This window comes from Zonotrichia albicollis, chromosome 1 (genome assembly GCF_047830755.1).
Source record: "Zonotrichia albicollis isolate bZonAlb1 chromosome 1, bZonAlb1.hap1, whole genome shotgun sequence".
Lineage (NCBI taxonomy): Eukaryota > Metazoa > Chordata > Aves > Passeriformes > Passerellidae > Zonotrichia > Zonotrichia albicollis.
This window is the reverse complement of record NC_133819.1, coordinates 83,692,153-83,713,241: the sequence shown is the minus strand read 5'-3', so window position 1 is coordinate 83,713,241 and position 21,089 is coordinate 83,692,153. Positions and strand designations below refer to the sequence as shown.

The 21,089-nt window shown below is 39.6% G+C and overlaps 1 protein-coding gene and 1 long non-coding RNA gene across 3 annotated transcripts in view; one reads left to right on the top strand and one right to left on the bottom strand.

Annotated features, from left to right (window-relative positions):
* Positions 1-21,089, top strand: part of ADCY2 (adenylate cyclase 2) — a 206,407-nt gene that overhangs the window by 50,381 nt on the left and 134,937 nt on the right. Inside the window, exon 3 of one of the 2 annotated variants that reach the window (XM_005484268.4) lies at positions 16,086-16,247. The exons of the other annotated variant lie outside the window; for it this stretch is intronic. Within the exon in view, the coding sequence (XP_005484325.2) occupies positions 16,086-16,247 (162 nt within the window). The remainder of the gene's footprint in view (positions 1-16,085; positions 16,248-21,089) is intronic. 2 annotated transcript variants of the gene reach the window in all.
* Positions 10,902-13,649, bottom strand: LOC141729845 (uncharacterized). The gene is made up of 2 exons (XR_012581304.1): positions 11,872-13,649; positions 10,902-11,747 (listed from the first exon to the last, which is right to left on the bottom strand). It is a non-coding gene; the product is annotated as an uncharacterized LOC141729845 (long non-coding RNA).

Sequence of the window (21,089 nt, the reverse complement as noted above, 5' to 3'; positions counted from 1 at the left end):
AGGATAGATTTTAGCCATTTCTGTTACTGTGGCTGCCTCTGTGTTTGCATCTATTTCTGTGGATGTGAACAATCAGACAGCAAAATAGGAGAGAAGATCTCTACAGTATCATTGCAATAACTGCAAGGAGTGCATTTGTATTTCAGAATTCTGTTGCAGCGTGTCTATCATTGCATTCCCAGCAGTATCTGCAAATTCCGGCCTTTGTTTTCCTGCTATTTTATTTAATGGGCAAAGTTGTGTGCTTCCATTAAGTGAGACTGTGTGATAATTTAGGCAGAATGTGGCCATGTATTTTTTGCCATTTTGTGACACATCTGTCTTGACAGGTTCTTTTTGGCAGGTTCTTCTTGTACACTGAATTTGGGAACTTGACTGGATTTGGGAGTTTGAATTCAATAGTGTTTGGGGATTGGGTATTTCAATACAGAGATTAAAAGTATTCTGCTCATTTTAGGGGAATTACCTTGTTCTCTTCACCTGCAAAATTGAATGTCATTATTGATAATACAATTCTGTTTCCTACTGTGAAAAGGAATATTAAAGAGCAGTTTCGAGTTTTATGTCATATTTCTCTGTTTAGTGTCTCTTTTAATTAATTCCACAATCCATAAAAAAACACATACAGTTTTGGGTAGACAAAAATAAAGTAATTGAAATTTGTGCCCGTTATATGAAGCAATTTGACCATTATCTGTCAGGAGGTTTGACAGGATGACCTCCAGAGGCTCCTTCCAACCTAAAATTGCTCTGGTTCTAGTAAGTGAAGAAATATACTAAATATTTCCTTGTTTAATTCAGGTAATTTTTCTGGATGTGTGTGGTATACACTACCTAGAGAGATTTTACTGTAAAAAGGTGTTATTCTGATTCTTTTGGAAGTTGTGAAATGCTTTCTGGGATTTTGAGTATGCTTGTTTTTATACTTTGGGGATTCAGACTTCCATACAAAATGTTCCACTAAAAACCTTTGAGGAGAAAAAGCTTTGTACCATGAAAAGTGTAAAATGGAAGGTGTGAAACAAGGAAGCAATGGTGGAGCTTTCTGCAAAATAACATGTAAATTACTTGTTGACTAATTTTAATACTTACAATGCAGTGAGACATGAAATCCTATGCTTGTTAAAACAGATTGGAATAACTTTTTCTCTGTATTCATCCTACTGGGATTAATTTAACTAATCTTACAGCTACATAATGAATTTCTTTGTAATTAGAAGACAGCAACTTTTAAGAGTTACAGATGGACTCACATCACTAGTTCATGAGTAGTTGGGACTACCTTACTCATTAAATCAATGAACTCTTTATAAAAATAATTGCAGTATTTCCAATATGAAGGACTCTGAATTTTAAATCAGGATTATAAAGATTAAAATCACCCAGTTTAAGGAAATACTTCACTGCTTCTCTCTATTGCAAAAATACTTTACATTTTACAAAACATTGTTTTAAATACAGATGTTACATTAAAGTAATATCAGTCTATATTTATTTGCTTATATACTGAAATGATGTTTTATTTGGTGTATTATGTTTTTCATTTCCATAATAAAGTGTGTGTTTGAAATTCACCTGAGAATTTCTCACTTATTATCTATATTATCATTTTGATTTATTTCCATGTTCGTATGTTAACAAAAAAAATTCCACAAAAATATCTGGAGAGTAAGACCCAGCTACAGTATGAGAAAAAGGTTTGAATTCAAAATGAAAAGAAGCTCACTGTGGAAAACCTGGGCTGAGGAAAGCATTTGACCTTGAGCATTACAGAGGCTGGCAATGAGAGATGACTTATGGTAATGGTGAATATGCCTGTCTGTCAGGTTAAATTCGAGCCTTCATACAATTTCTGTGTAAACTCTTTCCAGTTTAATCCTTTTTCTCCTTTCCGTCTTTATGTAAAACAGGGTAAACCTCTGACAGAATCTCAAGTGAAGATTTATCTATATTATTAAAACAGGTCAAATTTCTATGAATTACCATGAAATTATTTTACCCACTTTTTTTCTTTAATTTCAATTGAAATTAAATCCCTGTAAGAGAATTAACAGCTTTGATTTATACCATGAATCTAGTAGGGATTAGCGTTCTCAAAAAAGGCAGCTTGAAAAATGTGGCAATGGAAAATAAATGTATGAATACCTTCTTTCTCATTCTATTTTGCTTGGGAGAGTGTTATGAGTAAAATAGATGGAATTTTTACATGTCAAAACTGGAGAAGAGGTGATGATGATTTTTATTGCCATTATCATTGTTAGATTTGGTACACGTGTCCATTTTGACATTGATGTTCAACTTTTGCATCCCACAGCTGTGCCTTTTGCCCTATGGAAAGGTTTGTCTGGACTGAAAGAGAACCCGGATTGCCTCTTTCCGTGCCTCCTTCCTAAGGAAGCAGCATCCAGGCTGCTAGGGATGTTGGTCCCCGATGGTCATGTGGAGGCTGGCACCTTAGTGAAAATCTGACTGCTTTCTGATGTAGAAAAAAGTGATTTCTGGCATTAGAAATCACTTTATAGACTCCAGAAGTTGAGGGGGAAAACAACATTGAGTAAAAGATGTTAGGACTAGTTCACATGCACAAAGATTTATTGGCAGGGTTTGTAGCTGATGGCATGTGTTGACTGTAATGGTGAGGAAAAAGAAACAGAGTAGGAAAGAGAGAGTAAAAGGAAAAGACAAGCTCTTCCCAGGGGCCATCTGAGAGGAGAAGCATCAGGGGCACTCCAGATCAACATCCTTTCCTGCGTGTCCCCTCTGGTTCAGCATGTGGCTCTCCCTGTGACACCTGACCCTGTTGTGGCTATGTGGTTCTCTTGAGGAGCTGTTCAGACTCCAGATGATGGTTCCCATATGGGATGCTGGTAGTGCTGCCTGGAACACGCTGATGTCAGCAGCTGCTGAGATCCCTGCACATTTGTGTTTGGGTCCCCTCATGTAAACCAAACCCCAGAGCTGAAGAGGGGGAGAAGGGTAGGGGAAAAAAGAGGTGATACCCACATCAGTGGCAATCCTTTTCCATGCAATCCAGCACAGCAGCACTGGTTGGGTTGGCATGGCGCATGTTATGGCCCACGGGTGTAACAGCCAAGGTTGCAGGTAGGATGCTCTGAGCAATAGGCTGGGATCCTAAAGGCATTGTGCAAGAGCCAGAGTGGTAGTTTCATCCTGGATTAAAGTCTTTGGGAAAGTTTTAGCAGATGATTTGAAAGTCTTTGGGAAAGGCAGGAGTCACAGGAAAATAACACAGATTTTTGAGTAAGTGCTAAAAAACCTGTTTTAGTCTAATGACAACTAAAAGCTGTAATTTTTTTCCCATCACAATTTAGTTTCTCTGAACATGATTTTGTCCACTTTTTTGTTTTGAAACAACACTTTTAGGCATGTTGTTTCTAGGATTAATGAGTTTTACTAAGGAGATGTTGGCATTGAGGTCCTATTTTGGCAGTTCTCCTAAAGAAGAAATTTGTTTTCTTCCATTTCCATTAACATTGTGCTACTACCACTCTGTACACAGTCACAGTGTTTCATGACAGTCATCAAGATGCTCCTTTTCTTGGCAATGTCTTCTGTTTCTTTTCTGTTTTGCCTAAAAATACATGCTTAGAATAAACCACAATTTGCAAAAAAACCATCTTGTCAGGTTATTATCTTTATGTAAGCAGAGTCATATAAATCTATCACGTTTGTCTTTTGCAGCAGTTTCTGCCTTGAGCTGCTATATGAGACTACTGGTTTGTGCAAAGGAACTCCAAGTCTTCTTTGTTCAGGCACTTCACTCATCTAAATTTTTCCACCAGATATACCCCAACCATGACCCCATATCACTGTCTGGTGTTTTCCCTTCATTCTGACACCTGCCACAGCAAATGTCAGCTCACCAGGGCGTGTTGCCCTTTGCTGACATTGAATATCTCAAGGAAAGGAGGGCTTCTGATCTGTAAAGGAAATGGCTCCTCAGAGTTACCATCTTTATGCTCCTGCTTCACCTCCTTCTTTATTTTCAAGCACAGCTATTGGTGGGTTCTCTGACAATAATGAATTCAGATTTCCAGGGCTTCTCATTGTGCTGTTAGGTTGACTCTGGTGGCTGCCATGTTCCTGTGGGTCAGTATGGCAGAGGCACAGGTCTGTCAGGGCTTACACTTCCTCAGGGTTTGGGTGATATTGGACATGGTTCTGTGATCATGCACTGGGCTTCATTAGGAAGAGCTGTGCACTTCCTGATGGTGGAGAGAGGTGATCCTTTTTCACTGCTTGGCACCAGGGACATCAAATCTGAAGTGCTAGGTCCAGTCCTGGACTCCCCAGTGCTCAAGCAATAAAATTTCAAGTGAGTCAGTCTAGTGAAGAGCCACAAATATGACTGAGAGACTGGAACATCTTTCATTAGAAGGCAGGATAAGAGAGCTGGGGCTGTTCAGCCTGGAGGAGAGAATGTTGGGGGGGGGGCTTGTTACCAACATGGTTTCTTTTTTTAAAGATGGGGAGAAAAGCGCACGAACTATTCAAGAAATGTGCACATCATGGATTCATACAGTGTCATCATGATGCTTGATTCTCTATTCTTTTCCTAATAATTGCTGTCCTTTTATTTGTCCTTTCAGCCAGCCCCTGCTATCATTCATTTTTTCAAAGAGCTATTCACAGTGAGTCTTGTATCTTTGTCAGAGGATGTAATAACTAAGGTTAAGCCCACTTTTGGAAGTGTTTGGTTGAAATTCTTTTCTTCATTCCTATTTTACATTTATCATGTTGGGTTTCATCTGCTATGGCCCAGTCGCAGCAGTGTGAGTCACTTCTGCAACTATTCCCATGTTTTGCTGATTTGAATACCCTGAACAATATTAAAATCCCATCAATCATTGCCACATCACTGTTCCACTCCTTTTTTAAAACATTTAGGATGACATGGAATAAATTTGGGTCCTCTGAATCAGACCTCTCAGTGTGAAAGTTGACCATTTATTTTCTGCTCTTACTTCCTACTTTTTCATTTTACCAATTTAATTTTACCTCAGTTCTCTGGAGCTGGCCTGGTGTATAGGAAGTATGGAAAATAAATATACATAATCATGAACTCTTGTAAGAGGCTGGAGCACATTTTATTGGACCTGCTGTTCCAAAATATCTCAGCATTAATATCTGTGGCTTTATACACTTGTGAGATAATATTTTGGAACATAAAAATGTACCATAAGTATTGTTTAGCATGATGTCAACATATCCTTTTTTTTTTTTTTTTACCTTGATAGAGAACAAGCATATTTATTTGATTGTTCTGCTTTTATTTTGCTGGAATTAGGAGTTTTACTTTCTCTTATAATAGTTGATAAAATTTACTGTTTGGCTTCTTTTATGTCTGACATGTAGAATAAACTCCTTGGATCTCCTGAAGTGTGGCATATTCTTCTTCTGTGGTAGTAGCTCATGTGATTTTTTTACTTTAAATTATTGCTATTGTTGGTCATATTTTCTATTTATGCGTGAGCATGCATATCTTAAGATGGATTTTCACAACTTTTCTAACTAGATTACAGTTTTATGTATTTTAGATTTCTTTCAAAGTTGTATATATCTCTTCATAGAAACTCTGAAAATGTTTCTAATGTATGTTCTTATTAAACTACCTTAAAATTTGAGGTATAGTGCTTGGGTGTTGTAAAATTACCTCCTTAATAGTCCATGTGAAAATGGAGTTCATTGCTTTGAACTTGAGTCTGTTTACATACACTGTATAAATATTTCGATCTTCCCACTTTTAAAATGTGTTAATTTAATTGCAGTTTAGACTTCTGAATAGGATGCATCATGGTCTTAGCCAGAATGAAATACATTTGCTTTTACCCTTATGATGGCATAAAAAGACAAAGCTTTAGTTTTAATAACATGCTATAATATCTTTATCATTGTCCTTAGATTAAACAAAAAAATAAATTATTAAGATAGCATGAAAGAGGGTATCAACTGTCCCTTTTAGAGAAAATGCTTGCTTTGATGATCTGGAATTCTTGCAGCAATTCTAGGTTTCTGACCTTAATATTTAACACAGTAAAACACAGGAGGGAAAGATAACAAGGATGAGCAATGAATTCACTATCTCTGATGGTTTTCACTTGTCCCATCACTCTAAAAAACAAAGACATGGCTTTTTGTCATCTGGTCCAGTTAAGAGTGAAATCACTGCCAGCAGATGCCATGGTTGGGCTATATGGTGCTTTATGAAGTTGTCTTTTTGCTCACAGGGATTTAGCAGTGGTGCAGCAGAACAAATCTGTCTTCTTGACTGCTTGGACTATAATGTGGCTGAAACAAGGGTGGAAAGATACAGTAGAAAGATGAGAATTAAGTGAGGAAAGGAATGATGGTAAAAACAAGGTGTGAGAAGAGAAATGAAATTCTTTCTTTTCTGAGTGTGTTCAGGAATAATCTCAAATCTACTAGAGATGATGGTAGCTCAGACTCCTGTTTTTGTAGCAGGAAGGACCAAAAATTGTTATTAATTGGTGTGTCACTGCTAATGTTCCTTGGGTCACTCCTTTAAAATCTCATGTGTCTCTTACTAATATCATGCAGTGAAAGAAAATGTTCTGTGGCCAATCACACAGTAGACAGCATGGAATCAGTTGGTATCTTGATTATTTCAAATATGAATTTTCCTTCGTTTCCAGGAGTTTTTCATCTTACTATCACATTAATATGTGACTTTAGGAACACATTTGAAGTTCTCGTATTGTAAAATTATTTTTAAATATCCATTTTAGTGCAATCAAATTGCTTTTATTCTGTCCCATTTTGCTAATGGTTGTTAATTTTTTGGCAGAGGCTGTAATGACTGTTTCCTGATGATATTTAAACCCAGACCTGTGCACAAAAGAAAGGGATTATTACTTTGAGAGTTCTCTATGATGAAGAACAAGGCATGATTTACAGACTTGTTTACTACTTCTATGACAATTATTGGAAAATACAACTTTATGTTTGGTAAAAAACAGTGAAGTAGTAATTTATTTTGGAAATGATTTTGTGGAGTATATCACAAACAAATCTTCCTTGTTGACTTTATTCTTGAGGTTTATGACATAACAGGCACTTTGGAACCATTATTTTTATACAAATTAATATTCAGCTCTTTTTGTGTTTTATCCTGTTGCTCAAAACTCAACTTTCTTCTTCCAGTTCCCTTCTAACTAGGGAATGGTTCTACAATGCTTTCTATTCATAGTCTCGCTGGGCTTTCAGTTCTTTTTCTGAATTGTCTTGCTTTATTTTAAAGTCAGAGAGGGTACTGTGTCATAACTGCTTTATCTTTTTCTTTTCCTCTGAAGCACTTTTGACTCTCACCACCAGAACACAAGGACATCCTGCAGGGAAAGGCCAGGGTCCATCTAGCACAGTAATGTGTCTCCAAGAATTGCAAGAGAAGCTGCTACTGAAAGGCAGCATGCCAAATTGATCACTTTGTGTGGTCAGTTTCCTTCATACCTTGCCCAGCCTCCGCATGTTAGTGACATCAGAGGGTGCATTTCCCTGCCCAGTTTTTTTATTGTTGGTTTATGGATAAGGTGTCCATGAATTGGTTTAATATCTTTTTGATCCTGATAGTGTAAGTTCAAGAAGGTCACTATCTGCTAATTTCACCTTTTTTCAACCAACCTTCTAGTTCCATTGAGTGCCCTTTCTTCTGATGTTTCAGGGTTTAGTGAACCTTTTCACCTTCACTTACCCAATGCTTTCATAATTTTAGCCTTTTTATAGATGACTCAGAACAGAAGCTGATTTTTGTACTCTGAATGTTTTGTTTTATGTGGGTAGCTTGTTTTATTCTTTGAACATTGCCCAGGTAGAAATTTGGGGGCTGGACTTCAGAATTACAATAGCAAAGAGCATTACGTATTTGCAACCTTTACACTCCAACACAAATATTTTAATCTATAGTTTATAGCTTGTATAAATACCCTTCTGGTGCCATAAAACATACATTGTATTAAACATAGTATTTGTAACTAGTTTTTAAGATTAAGATTTAAGGTCTTACCAAATGTTACGAAGTCTAGCTATTTCTTTAGAAAAGCTAGGGCATCTTCTGTGCAATTAGGTATACAGACAACATTTGAAATCAGTGGCTGGAATCTAAGCATCTTTCCAAGGGAAAATTCTTCAATTAAGTGATGATTTTTGCTCCTTTTACCCAGTCATGTGGAAGCTGACCTTGAAAAACCTCTGAAAGTGATCCTGTAGTGGGCTGGCTATTTAGTTTGAGTTTTTGTAGTCTTACCAGTTTAATTACGGTTATACAGTGAAAAGCCAGCACTGTTGCAGTTATCCCAAAGAAACAGAGATATTTTATTAGCTGTTGCCTCACTACTGCTGGCTGTGTCCAAAGAAGTGCTTTTCCCTAATTCATGCTGAAATGGTACATTTAAATTTTCAGGCCAGCTTCAGTGCCAAGGTATCATGCTCCTCAGGGGAAAATTCTGGTCAGAGTAACATTAGCTTCTGTGAATTTTACACATGCCAAGCCTGTTATGATTAACCATCTTAACACAGTGTTAAAAAGGCTGTCTAGGTGGGAAATAGTGAGTCATTGTTGGAACATAATTTGTATAAAATGAATGATTAGTATCTTTTTTGCAGTTGTTCTCAGTGCCAAAGCAACATCCCCTGTGATACCCTGTGTGCCAGGAAAGACAATTTTAATTTGTAAAATATGTTAAAATTTCTACTCCACTGTACTCTTTACAGTTAAGACAACCCCACTGAGGAGTAGAAACTGGTGACACATGGGAGACAAGGTGTCTCAGAACAGGTTGTGTCCACAAAAACCAACTAGGATTCATGGCTTGGGTCCACTGTAGTTCGTGCCATCAATCCAAACTAGTGGCATTTCCAATAGCAATGTCTGCGAAGCACCAAATACTATCAGCCTCATACCAGTTCTCCTAGCTGACAGTCCACAGAACAGACTAAAGGCTGTCGTAGCCAATGTACATCTAGAGGTGCTGGGACAAAATGCCAACATGAAAAATGCTCAGAATGGGTTTAACTTAAAGAAGGATCTACTTCTCTATCTTGTGCAGTCTGAATCTTTCCATTCTGAATGCTGAAGACTTTTAGTATAGTTGCATTGCATTCTGTGACAAGAATGAGATTTTGAAAGGGTTCATGATCATCATATCTCACACCGTGGTGTCATTTTACTATTTTGTGTCCAGCTCGTTCCAGTGGCATCACTGCAGTAATCTGTATGTGAACTTTTGCTGCCCTTCTGAAAGCAGCTGCACAAAATCTGCAGGAAAAATCATCTGTTACATGCCCATCCAGGCAGCTACACTACGGCAGTGCGCCGTCTTTAAATCTGTGGAAAGGAACTGCTTACATAGTAGATGACAATGTGGCCCTGCTGAGGTATGGGGGAAGAAATACAGAGAGCAGCAAACCCACTCGATTTTGCTAAGCTCTGACAGTCAAGACTGATGGGCCAGAGTCCTGGGTAACCGTCAATCAAAGCAGGAAAGCCACATGCTTGTGTGTAAGATGTTGCACCAGTGTTAACCAAAAGTGAATGCTACATGCTGTCATGCACACCATCACTGCTCAAGCACTCCCATCTCCAAGGTATGGATAGCATAAACTCATAGAGAAAGTATCTGAGAATCAAATTCCTAAAGCAGTGTAAGTTCAGATCAGGACAAAAAGCATGTTTCAACTAGGCAGTCATAGTGATGACCCACATGAAAGACTGCTTCCAACATAGCAGCCTTGTGATTGTGGATCAGTTTGGTGGCACAGGCTACTTTTAATAGTGTCAAAAATAGTGCACTGTAAATGAATGCTGTGATGACTGACAGGAACACGCACCAAGTGCAGGCATGCTGTGATCATTTGCATTAGCAAATCTTGCAGTGAGGTAAAGGGGTCTTTCGGAGCTTGGCATCACTGCTTGTTAAGGTTGTTATCAGCAATATTCTGCCAGTTCTTACAAAATTTTAATGGCTATTCATGGTAAAGGGCCATTGACCATTCTGCAGACTGTGATTCAGACCAAGAAGTCTGTTCCTCTTTCTACCTGCTCAAAAGCCTCTGTGTGTTAACTTCTACAATATTAAACTTAAATACACTGGCATTTTGAAATATGTTGAAATGTCCCAAGTCTTACATACTATGTATATCTGCGATCAAGACGAAGGGTAGAAGCATCTTATTTGAGAAGGATGGGGAAAACACTCTTTAGCCATTGTGAAATGAAAAAGCAACCTCTGTGATAAAAGGATCTCTCTTAGGTCATTAGATTACTACTAGAAATAGGGGAAAAGCAGTTTGACAGAGAATTAAAGAGAATTGATAGGTGCCATTTCCTACATATATTTTGGAGGAGGATTTCTGCCTTAGCATGAGTGATAGATGTCCTGCTTTGCAACAGCATTCTCATATCAACTTTCAAATCTGCATATATATGCAAATGTAAGAATTGACAGGTCAATTTTTTTAAAATCAAGTGATCTTTGACACAGTTCTTCTGCAACCCAGCCTATTTGAATATGTAATATCAAGAGGGGCTGCACCTCTTAAAAGTGTTCTGTGTTTAGGTGTTGAATGTTGAAATTGTCCATTTATTTTGACCAAAGAAAGCAGTGAGGTAATTTATAAAACAGTTGTTTACAGATGTACAAGGAATTTGGAGCTGATACAGCTGATATCACTAGAAGCATTGCAAAATGTCAAAATGTTGCTCACATGCTTAGTAGTCTGTTTTATGTCAAAATTGAAAAGCAACAGCATCATACTCTGTCCTTGTCATGGTTTGAGCCTGGCACAGAGCCAGTGCCCCCATGAAAATGCCCCACCCTGGTGTCTGCTGTGAGATGTGACCAGGAATAAGCAAAACAGGCTCCAACTTAAACATAAATAACACTTTATTACCTAAAACTACAGGAAAAAATAGGAAAGACTATAAGGAAAAGAAAAAAAATTGAAAACCTTACAAAAAACCACTTTTCCTCCTCCCCACTCCCTGACTTTCCCAATCCAATACATTCTCTCAAAAATACCAACTGCCCAGTCCGGCACGACACTTTAGTATACTCAAACTGCAGTTCATGAAGAGGGAAAGGAGTCCTTCTTGTTCCATAGGCTTCTCGTGGAGACACACTGAGACCCTCGTGTGCTTCCCTGTCACTCCGGCACCGCCCGGAAAGTCTATTTGCCGCTTGTGACACGTTCCTTCCATGCTCAGTGCTCTCACCACCGAGACATGGATCAGAGCTGCTTTTAGGGTGGTCTTTCAAGGATGCCCTGTCTCACTCCAAAAAGGCACAGTCTCTGCTTTTGGGACAACTGTCCCCCCCATATATTTCCAACCCCCTGGGGCCGGGGGGTCCTCACAAATGAACCCTCCTGGTTTTGAGGCACTGCCTCCCCCTAAATGCAGTCTGTGTCACAGGAACAACTGAGTCCATGGCTACAAGAAAACGTCCAGCCCAAAGGCCACTCCAAATCATCTCTCCCCATCCAATCATCTCCACAAACTCCGGGCCAAGGTCCTTATCTCATATCATCTCTCATCTCCCTTCTTATTCAGCTTCGAGGAGGATTAGCATTTCTGTAAGGCCTCAATCATGCAAGAAAGGGTTAAAAGTTTTCAGTCTCTGTCTGTCGGACGGCTCCCACGCACGCTGCCCACACGCTGCCGCTGCGGCCGGGCAGTCCTCCTCCCCCTTCTCGCTGGCTGCTCTCCTGCTCTCCTGGGGGGGGGAAGAGGGGGGGGGGGGGGGGGTGGCTGGCTGCCCGATGTCTCTTGGGGCTCCCCCACCCTTCCATCCTCGAAGCCCCCTCAACACCATCTCTGTCCAGGCCCCCAGGCCTCACCGCATGGCTGGCCCCTCCCCCGCCCAGCAGCAGCGGGCCGGGCGAGGGAGAGAGGTCTGAACTCCTCGGCCGCGATGTCCAAAAAGAGGAAGTGCCAGGGCAGTGCCCTGCTTTTAACCCCTGTGTATTCTCGGAGGTGTGTCCAAACCCCACTGGCGACACCAGGTGTCAGTATGAAACTCAAAACCTTCATTGGTTTGACCACAGCTTCCCAGAATTCCCACTCCTTCCGGGTCAACCCATGACACTCCACCCTTCACCTCCGAGAATACACTTTCTAAAATTATCAACAAAATTACAAAACACTTCTACACAACAATACCTTAGATTCACTATGACTATTCATCTACCTTAACTTAGTACATGCTTTCCTTATTCTTCTTGGTCTCATCTCACAGCTTTACCTCATCATTCTCCCGTGATTCGATTCCCGGTCAGGGAACCAAAAAATGTCATGGTTTGAGCCTGGCACAGAGCCAGTGCCCCCATGAAAATGCCCCACCCTGGTGTCTGCTGTGAGATGTGACCAGGAATAAGCAAAACAGGCTCCAACTTAAACATAAATAACACTTTATTACCTAAAACTACAGGAAAAAATAGGAAAGACTATAAGGAAAAGAAAAAAAATTGAAAACCTTACAAAAAACCACTTTTCCTCCTCCCCACTCCCTGACTTTCCCAATCCAATACATTCTCTCAAAAATACCAACTGCCCAGTCCGGCACGACACTTTAGTATACTCAAACTGCAGTTCATGAAGAGGGAAAGGAGTCCTTCTTGTTCCATAGGCTTCTCGTGGAGACACACTGAGACCCTCGTGTGCTTCCCTGTCACTCCGGCACCGCCCGGAAAGTCTATTTGCCGCTTGTGACACGTTCCTTCCATGCTCAGTGCTCTCACCACCGAGACATGGATCAGAGCTGCTTTTAGGGTGGTCTTTCAAGGATGCCCTGTCTCACTCCAAAAAGGCACAGTCTCTGCTTTTGGGACAACTGTCCCCCCCATATATTTCCAACCCCCTGGGGCCGGGGGGTCCTCACAAATGAACCCTCCTGGTTTTGAGGCACTGCCTCCCCCTAAATGCAGTCTGTGTCACAGGAACAACTGAGTCCATGGCTACAAGAAAACGTCCAGCCCAAAGGCCACTCCAAATCATCTCTCCCCATCCAATCATCTCCACAAACTCCGGGCCAAGGTCCTTATCTCATATCATCTCTCATCTCCCTTCTTATTCAGCTTCGAGGAGGATTAGCATTTCTGTAAGGCCTCAATCATGCAAGAAAGGGTTAAAAGTTTTCAGTCTCTGTCTGTCGGACGGCTCCCACGCACGCTGCCCACACGCTGCCGCTGCGGCCGGGCAGTCCTCCTCCCCCTTCTCGCTGGCTGCTCTCCTGCTCTCCTGGGGGGGGGAAGAGGGGGGGGGGGGGGGGGGTGGCTGGCTGCCCGATGTCTCTTGGGGCTCCCCCACCCTTCCATCCTCGAAGCCCCCTCAACACCATCTCTGTCCAGGCCCCCAGGCCTCACCGCATGGCTGGCCCCTCCCCCGCCCAGCAGCAGCGGGCCGGGCGAGGGAGAGAGGTCTGAACTCCTCGGCCGCGATGTCCAAAAAGAGGAAGTGCCAGGGCAGTGCCCTGCTTTTAACCCCTGTGTATTCTCGGAGGTGTGTCCAAACCCCACTGGCGACACCAGGTGTCAGTATGAAACTCAAAACCTTCATTGGTTTGACCACAGCTTCCCAGAATTCCCACTCCTTCCGGGTCAACCCATGACAGTCCTACATCCACTTAAAAGTTTGGAAGAGTACTTAGCATGGACCACACAAATGGAGTGGATCCTTTGGTTTGGCTATAAAGTCAGATATCAAAAAATATGCAAGTTATATTTTTTTGAGACAAACCAGTTAAAGAAGAATGATTTTTTATTTTTTATTTTCTAATAATAAAATTTTCACACATATGTGAATACCACATAGGCAATGAGAAAGTTAAACTTGGAAATTACAAAATCTTGTTTACCTGAAAAATCACTGAGAATGGGGCTGTTTGAAATCCTTCTTCCAGGACTTAGGTCTGGGATTCTTCTTCAAACTATTTTTTAATAATAAAATCACAAAATTATTTGGGTTGGAGGAAACTTAAAGTTCATCTACTTCCCACTTCTCTGCCATGGGAAGGGCAACCTTCTCCCAGATGAGGTTTCTCAGGGCCTCATCCAGCCTGGCCTTTAACTGGAAACATTTTAAACAGCTGGTCTTACAGGCTAGAAGGATATTTTGCCTTTGGCAACTGTTCTTCTTACACCTGTATTAGAAGACCTTTTACATCCCTTGTTGCTGCCTAACTCATTATTTGGGTTTTCCCCTGTACTGATGCCTGTTTTCATGACAGAAGATGTAATTGCTTTAACAGGATTTGTTGTCAGCAAAATCACATTTGCTGTTACCTATGCTTTTCTTAACTTTTGGGACTCTTAATTATGACATGCATTATTATTGTCTGTTACTTCTGTGGGAATTTAAGTGAAACTGATGAGCTTCACCCGTTTTCCCAGCCTTTCAAAAACAGGTGCTATGTTTCTCTTTTCTAGCCTGCCAGACATTTCCAGACCTTTTCCAAGTTTTAAGACTCCCAGTTGGTTCCGTCAGTATCATAATTGATTTTTCCTCAGCCTGGACAGTTTTAAAACATCATACTGGCATAGCCCTTCTCTTACTAGATCAACTTTGTACACCCTTTTCTTTGCTGTTGGTTTTACTAACATCTGATCACTGTGAAAACTTTTAGGGAGGACTGAAAGCAACCAGGTATCAAACACTTTTTTTTTCTTGTGATATCTGTTGGTAGATTGGAAGAGCAGAGGGGCAAAGCTTTTGCTTTGCCCTTTTCTTGCTGTATTTTCTTGTTATCCCTCATTTCCTTTGTAGTTCTCTTTCATTTCATGCCTTTGAACTATTTGACTTTTGAGTATATGGGACACCTGGCAGCATTGAAAAGGGTATGAGAGATCAGGAAGAAGCTGGATTGATCTTAATGGAGGGAGTGGAGAAAGATGGATGAATAACAGAAGTGGACATCTTCTCCATCTGGTTCTGTCCCCATGATGGAAAAGAATGCCTCCACTGTCCTACAGGGCTACCTTAGACTTCAGTTTTGATTTTGTAGTTGTCACATGCAGGTGTGAAGAATGGAGACTGATGCTAAGGGAAGTGAGCAGCAAATTACACTTGCTCATACCTGCCTGGGAGCTCTCTGTGTTCTGTACTGTGTGTGTGCAACTGCTGGATGGTGAATAGGATTGCAAGTCAACTCAGAATGGTGGAAAGCCTTCCATGGAGATATAATCATGTACCAGCTGGCACATTTTCAGAGTCACCTACTTACTTATGTGTGCAAAACCTGGGTCCCAAATCTAGTTACATTTTCTCAAATGTGTGGTGGAGTTTGGAGCATAAGCACAGCATCCATTATATATTTTCCTATGTATAGCAAAGGAATCCCTTTTGCTGTTATGAGTTGGGCTGTACATTTGTTCCATAAGGTCAGTTTGGACACTAATACCCTTTAAAAGAAGCTGACAGGAGATTCTGCATATGGACTGTGATTTTCTGAAGCTGTTTTTCATGACTAAATAAATATATTACCTTAAAATGTAGTGATTTTATGGAATTTGACATAGGTCATGTAGATACTCATGAAATACCATCTTGTTAAATCAAATTTCTTGGCTCAACTTGAGCTTTTTTTTTTTTTGCATAATGTCATGTATTATACTGTGAATTTTTAGTTCATCAGGATGTACAAAATCTTTCTGTATTGAAATTAAGACTCTGTGAGGAGTTTGGCAGATTGTTTTGTAATGCAGGTCATAATTAGAATTCACTAGTCCTGGGATAACTCTTTACTTGTAAATAGAGTATTAATAAAAATTTGAAAATATAAATTTGGAGTAAAATTTGAAAAGTTTGGAGTATTCTGTAGGTCTGAAACCATGATTTAGTATCTTGGAACCACACTTCTGAAGTCTAATAGAATGTAATTTTTCCAACACTCTTAAAAATTAATTCTTCCTAAATCCATTTTTTCAGTGTTTAGCAATGACTTTCTTGTGAAAAGCTGCTGAAGACAGTTCAAAACTAAATGCTATTTTTTAAAATCTTATTCCAAAGTGAGTTTGACATGCTTCCTTTTTTTTTTTTGCCTTGGTGTCTTGCACAGGTATCGTTTTTCTTGTTCATCATTTTCGTGGTGTACACCATGCTGCCCTTCAACATGAGGGACGCCATAGTTGCCAGCGTGGTGACCTCTGCGTCCCACACGATCGTGCTGAGCGTCTGTCTGTCAGGTACAGCCGTCGTGAAGGAGCACTTGGTCTGGCAGGTAGGTGCTCTCTGCAGGTAATGATTACCTGTGCGTTGAGTCGCCTGGTCCATGAGCCAGGAGTGCCTTGGTGGGTGCTTGGGAGTACAAACTCACTTCTGTCTTGATTTCTGAATTGCTAATTCAAGGATAATGCACTTTATCATAATGAGGCTGTCATTAATGTTATGTCCTCCTGAATTACACATGAAAGTGGTGGAATCTACAGCCATGTAGCACTTACCAATGTGGAAAATCAAGTTGCTTGAAAAAATGTGTAAAATGTGTGATGCAGCTGTACTATGGTAGGTGCCCTACCCCTCTGGTTTGTAAAGAATGTTGTTCATCTCCTTACCTCATTAAGGCCTTGCTTCCAAGACCAAGGATTTTTTCCAAGTGGCAAAATGTTATCTTTGACATTGTTCCTTTGAATATGCTGAAGTCAGCTAGGTTAAATTTCTGCTGTGAAGACACGGTACTCTACAAGTCCACTTTAGGTCGTGTCCTCCTTCTGTAGTTCTCAGCCATTTATAGGAATTTTACTGCCTCATCCTGATTTGTCCCAGTGATTGAATGAGTCTGGCTGGCTCCAGACTCCATGACATTTTGGGAACCCATCTGTGTTTGCAGTTTTGTCTTAGATTGTAACTCAGCTTTGATAATCTACCACATGACATCCTGCAGATTAATAATTTGTAAAAATCCAAATATTAGGAGTTGTTTTCTTTACCCTTTTACAGAAGATATTTAAATGGTGAATTATTACAGTTTTAGTTGTAGTGCTGTGATGATCCCAGCAGACATTGATAGAAATGTGTATTTTTTAAGGAAAACATAGGATTTCATTCTGAAAAACAAAGACGTGTTTGGTTTTTTAGTATAGTTATGCCATGTTAAGAAAACAGATTTATTTTAACTTGTGCATCAAAATGATACTGAATCTTTAAAGTAAACACATTTTTATAAACATACTAATAGAACAAGAAAGACAGATGTTATACTATTTATTATGAGTTGCATTAAGAACAAAGCAAATAATCGTTTTGACTTACCTTTTGAGATACTTATGACTTACTTTGAGAAACACTATGCCTCAAAGTGATTTTACACAAATGTCCTGCCTTGTGATTTGTTTTTCAGGAAAATACATTTTATTTCCAGTTATGGCTTCAGGAATGTGTTCTATGGAATACTGAAATTGAAGTTTGGTGAACAACATGTGTTCTGAGATGTAACTCTCTGTAGAAATTTTAAATTATGAGCAAGCAATTATTGCTTTTCTCTTCCTGATTTGATTTGATTAGTTGAGTGTCTTGTTGTGAAGGTTGTGAAGTTGTGCTGTATATTAAGCAAGAACTGTGGTCATCTGCAGTTAATATAGTATTTAAATAATTCAGTAATACAGTTATTGATATTTGTAGTGGAAAAAATCAGGGACAATATTACTCTTCAGGTTTTTGTTAACCTATGGCTTTTATTCTGGGCATCAATACACCGCTAAAGCAGTATTAATGTTTGCCAGTCCTCTGAAATTGTTTTGGGTTAAAGTTGCCGTTTGCAAAAAATATTTGTTTTTCTTGCCTCTCTAGACCATTAATATTTGGTATATCGAAAAGAATACTTTCAGAAGATATTGTATTTTTAAACACATCACCTCTACAGAATCAAAACAAATGAATCATAGTCTGTGAGGCAAAACTATTGTCTTTCATCTCTTCTTTAACTTCCTGTTTCATTCAGAAAGAGTGGCAGTCTTTCCACTGTTTGTAAATGTGTTAAGAATGTTTAGTTTCTGTGTTGTTCCTAGTTTTCTATTCTGCCTTTGTAAAATATGCTAAGTGTTATGAATAGCTTGGCAGTTATTGGAGATACTGAGTGCATTGCATTCTTGCGAATTTGTGGGAAGAACTGAAGGACGCTCCCTAATTCCATTTCATTTGGTTTGCCCTGTGTACATTTTTAGATTACTATTGTTTATACTTTGGAGTGTAAGCAAAAAGTGTCTGTTTTGAAAATTGAGAGGACAAATAAGGACTTAGGCCAGAGATACTGAAGGCACTAAAAAGAGAAATACCATTTGTCAATGATGTACCTTAAGTTCATATAGGATATTATAGTGTATATATCTTGTATATATATTGTATCTTGCATATATATTTATATCTTGTATATGTAACAAGCATCCTTCAGTAGAGAATACCTGTGTCTCCCTTATAATTGCTTCCTATGTTTTGAGACTTCCATTGTATTTTCTGTGAGCTTTCTCTTGACTGAACAACCATTCTTTCAATCTTCTTATGTCAGGTTCTCCTGCCTTATAATGTGTTTGATAGGCCTTTGCTGGACCTTCTTCAGTTTCTCAGCATCTTTCAGTGACTGATTGGCATCCCATAGCACTTTAAAAGTTAATCATACCTTCAGTGTATGAGAGAGAAAAATCGATGCCCCGAAGCATCCGCTCATTTTGAAATTTGGCAGAGCCTGTCTCACTGGTTTTGTCATTCCTTTGTTATCCTCTGCAAGATTTTACATCAAAAAAGTGGCTTCCTTAAAGCTGCAAAGCTTAGGATGCTCTTGATCCAGGGTCTGTTGCAATTACAGATACTGAGATGAAGCCTCCTGCTGGGATAAAGAAGGATTCTTCAACAGACACTGCTGGTTGCATGAGGTAGTCTCTGTTTGACCTACACGTCTCTCGAGGAGAGGGAACACACCTTGGTTTAAACTTTGGGAATGATGGAGATGTGCTTCCACAAGCCTTCATATTTTTTCCATGGCTGTTGAGCGCCACTGTTAGAATTCTGTTCATCTTTAGTACTAGGAATTAGTCTAGCCTTGTCATGCAGCTTGTGGATCTCATTTTTCTGGCTGCTAGGCTGACAGACCCAACAGGATCCAATTTCTGTTCCTTCCATGGGAGTGCTTGTAGACTATCGTGAATTTGCCTCATAACCTTTTTGTCAGTAAAATAAACGAGTTGCCTGCTTTTGCGCTAGCTAAGCCTTCCATCACTTTCACAGTTGTTCTTTGAGTCCTCACTTGTGCTTCGTCAACATCTTTCTTGCAGCGTGGGCATTTGCCTTCGGAGGAGCGTGCCAGGAGCAGCTGCCGCCGTGCCAAATGCTAATGGGGACCGGCTCTAAGAGGGGCCAGGGGTACAAAGGGGTCAGTGTGCTGCTGTGCCCAGCAGCACAGCGAGACACAAACTCCACAGTGAGACACCCAGCTCAGCCTCCCCGCACGCTCCTCTGGGGAATTCCGTGCACAGCTGCGGCATCTCTGCCGGGAAGGGGGAAAAAGACTCCTGTGTTACAGCCGCAGTTTATGAAAAAAATGACTGTGTATGTATGTTTTGGGGTTTTTTTTTCTGTTGAAAGTTTTAATCCTAACCCTTACAAGGCGCACGGTTTGGAATCTGGGACTCTGCCCCCTCTTTCCAGGTGAGAATCCTGCTGCCAAGCAGAGGATGTTGTTCTGTGTGCTCCAGGACTGCTCTAAGAGAACAGGACTCTAATTCTGCTGTAAAGGCATTTGGCTCAGAAGACTTTCACAACTTTAACATCCCTTTCAATTATTCCTGGAATGGAAAGTATTTAACTGCCATCTCTTCCTATAAACACATAACCTGTTTTCCCCCAAACCAGAACAGATTCTAATCAAATACTTATGTTTTTCCTGTTCTGTTATCATATAGTCAGCCAGTCTGATCTCTAAAATAGGCTTGATACTATCATTAGAGGTACTTTTGTTCTTAATCTGTTAAAAAAAAGAGGTAACCAAAATAATTAAACATCCTATAAGCTTCCATTTTTCTTTTCCCCTATGATTTATGTGAGGAGTCTGATTTTTTATTTTAGTCTTTTAGTTTTACTTTCTCAGCAAGCAATATTGGTGCTCTTGTAATCATTTTTCATGAGCTGTGTCTAAGTGTTTTCCAAACCTTGGCTAAATCACTACGAACTCCCTTTTTACTTTTTTTTTTATTTCTAAAGTAGTGTTTTTTACCTTAGAGGATTTTTTTTGGTGGCTTCTTGCAGCCCTGTAAAAGGAGTCACTTTTAAAGGCACAAAATTATAGCTAGGCAGAATGCATGTGTGCATACATTCAACTTCATATTGGCTTTGGACTGTGTTCGGGAATGCATACAGCAAAAGAAAATAATTTGTAACAACTTTTATGAAAGTCTTTGTTTGTGTGATCTCATAGCCTTAAGATAATATTCTGTTGGGATGGAAGAAAAACAAATGCTAAATGAAAAATTTATTTTCAGAAATGTTTGTATTGGGAAATTCCACAGCTTCATCCACAAGATGTGTATTTGTCATCAGATAAACTGCTCTTACATAATTAAAAATCAATGGCTATGGCCTATTCAGGAAAAAAAACCCAACAAATAAACCAAACAAGAGTGAACTGAAAAAGGGAATTAGCTTTATTAAAAAAAAATTATCAATTTCTTCATCACTACACATCTTGAAACAAATTATACCAAAAGCTCATCATCAGAAGTGTAGCATCATTTTCAAAGATGGACAACTTTGGTTTTCATCTTAACAATATATGCCTTTTTCAGTTTAGAAAACTGAAAAACTTAGTTCTAAGTGCCTTACAACACTTAAATCAGTGTTCTAAACAAAAGGTGTATGCCTTTTGCAATATATCATGTAAAAGGCATGTACCTTTTGTTTAGAACACTGATTTAAACTAATCTGTTAACTTAGTAAATTTAAGAGGTGAGGATATTTTCAAAAGCTGTTTTATGTAATAGACTGGCACAGGAGAAAAATAAAAAGCACCAGTATTCATTGGCTTATAAAAGAAGAAAATGTACAGCTCTAGGGCTCAGAAATAGAGTAGAAATTG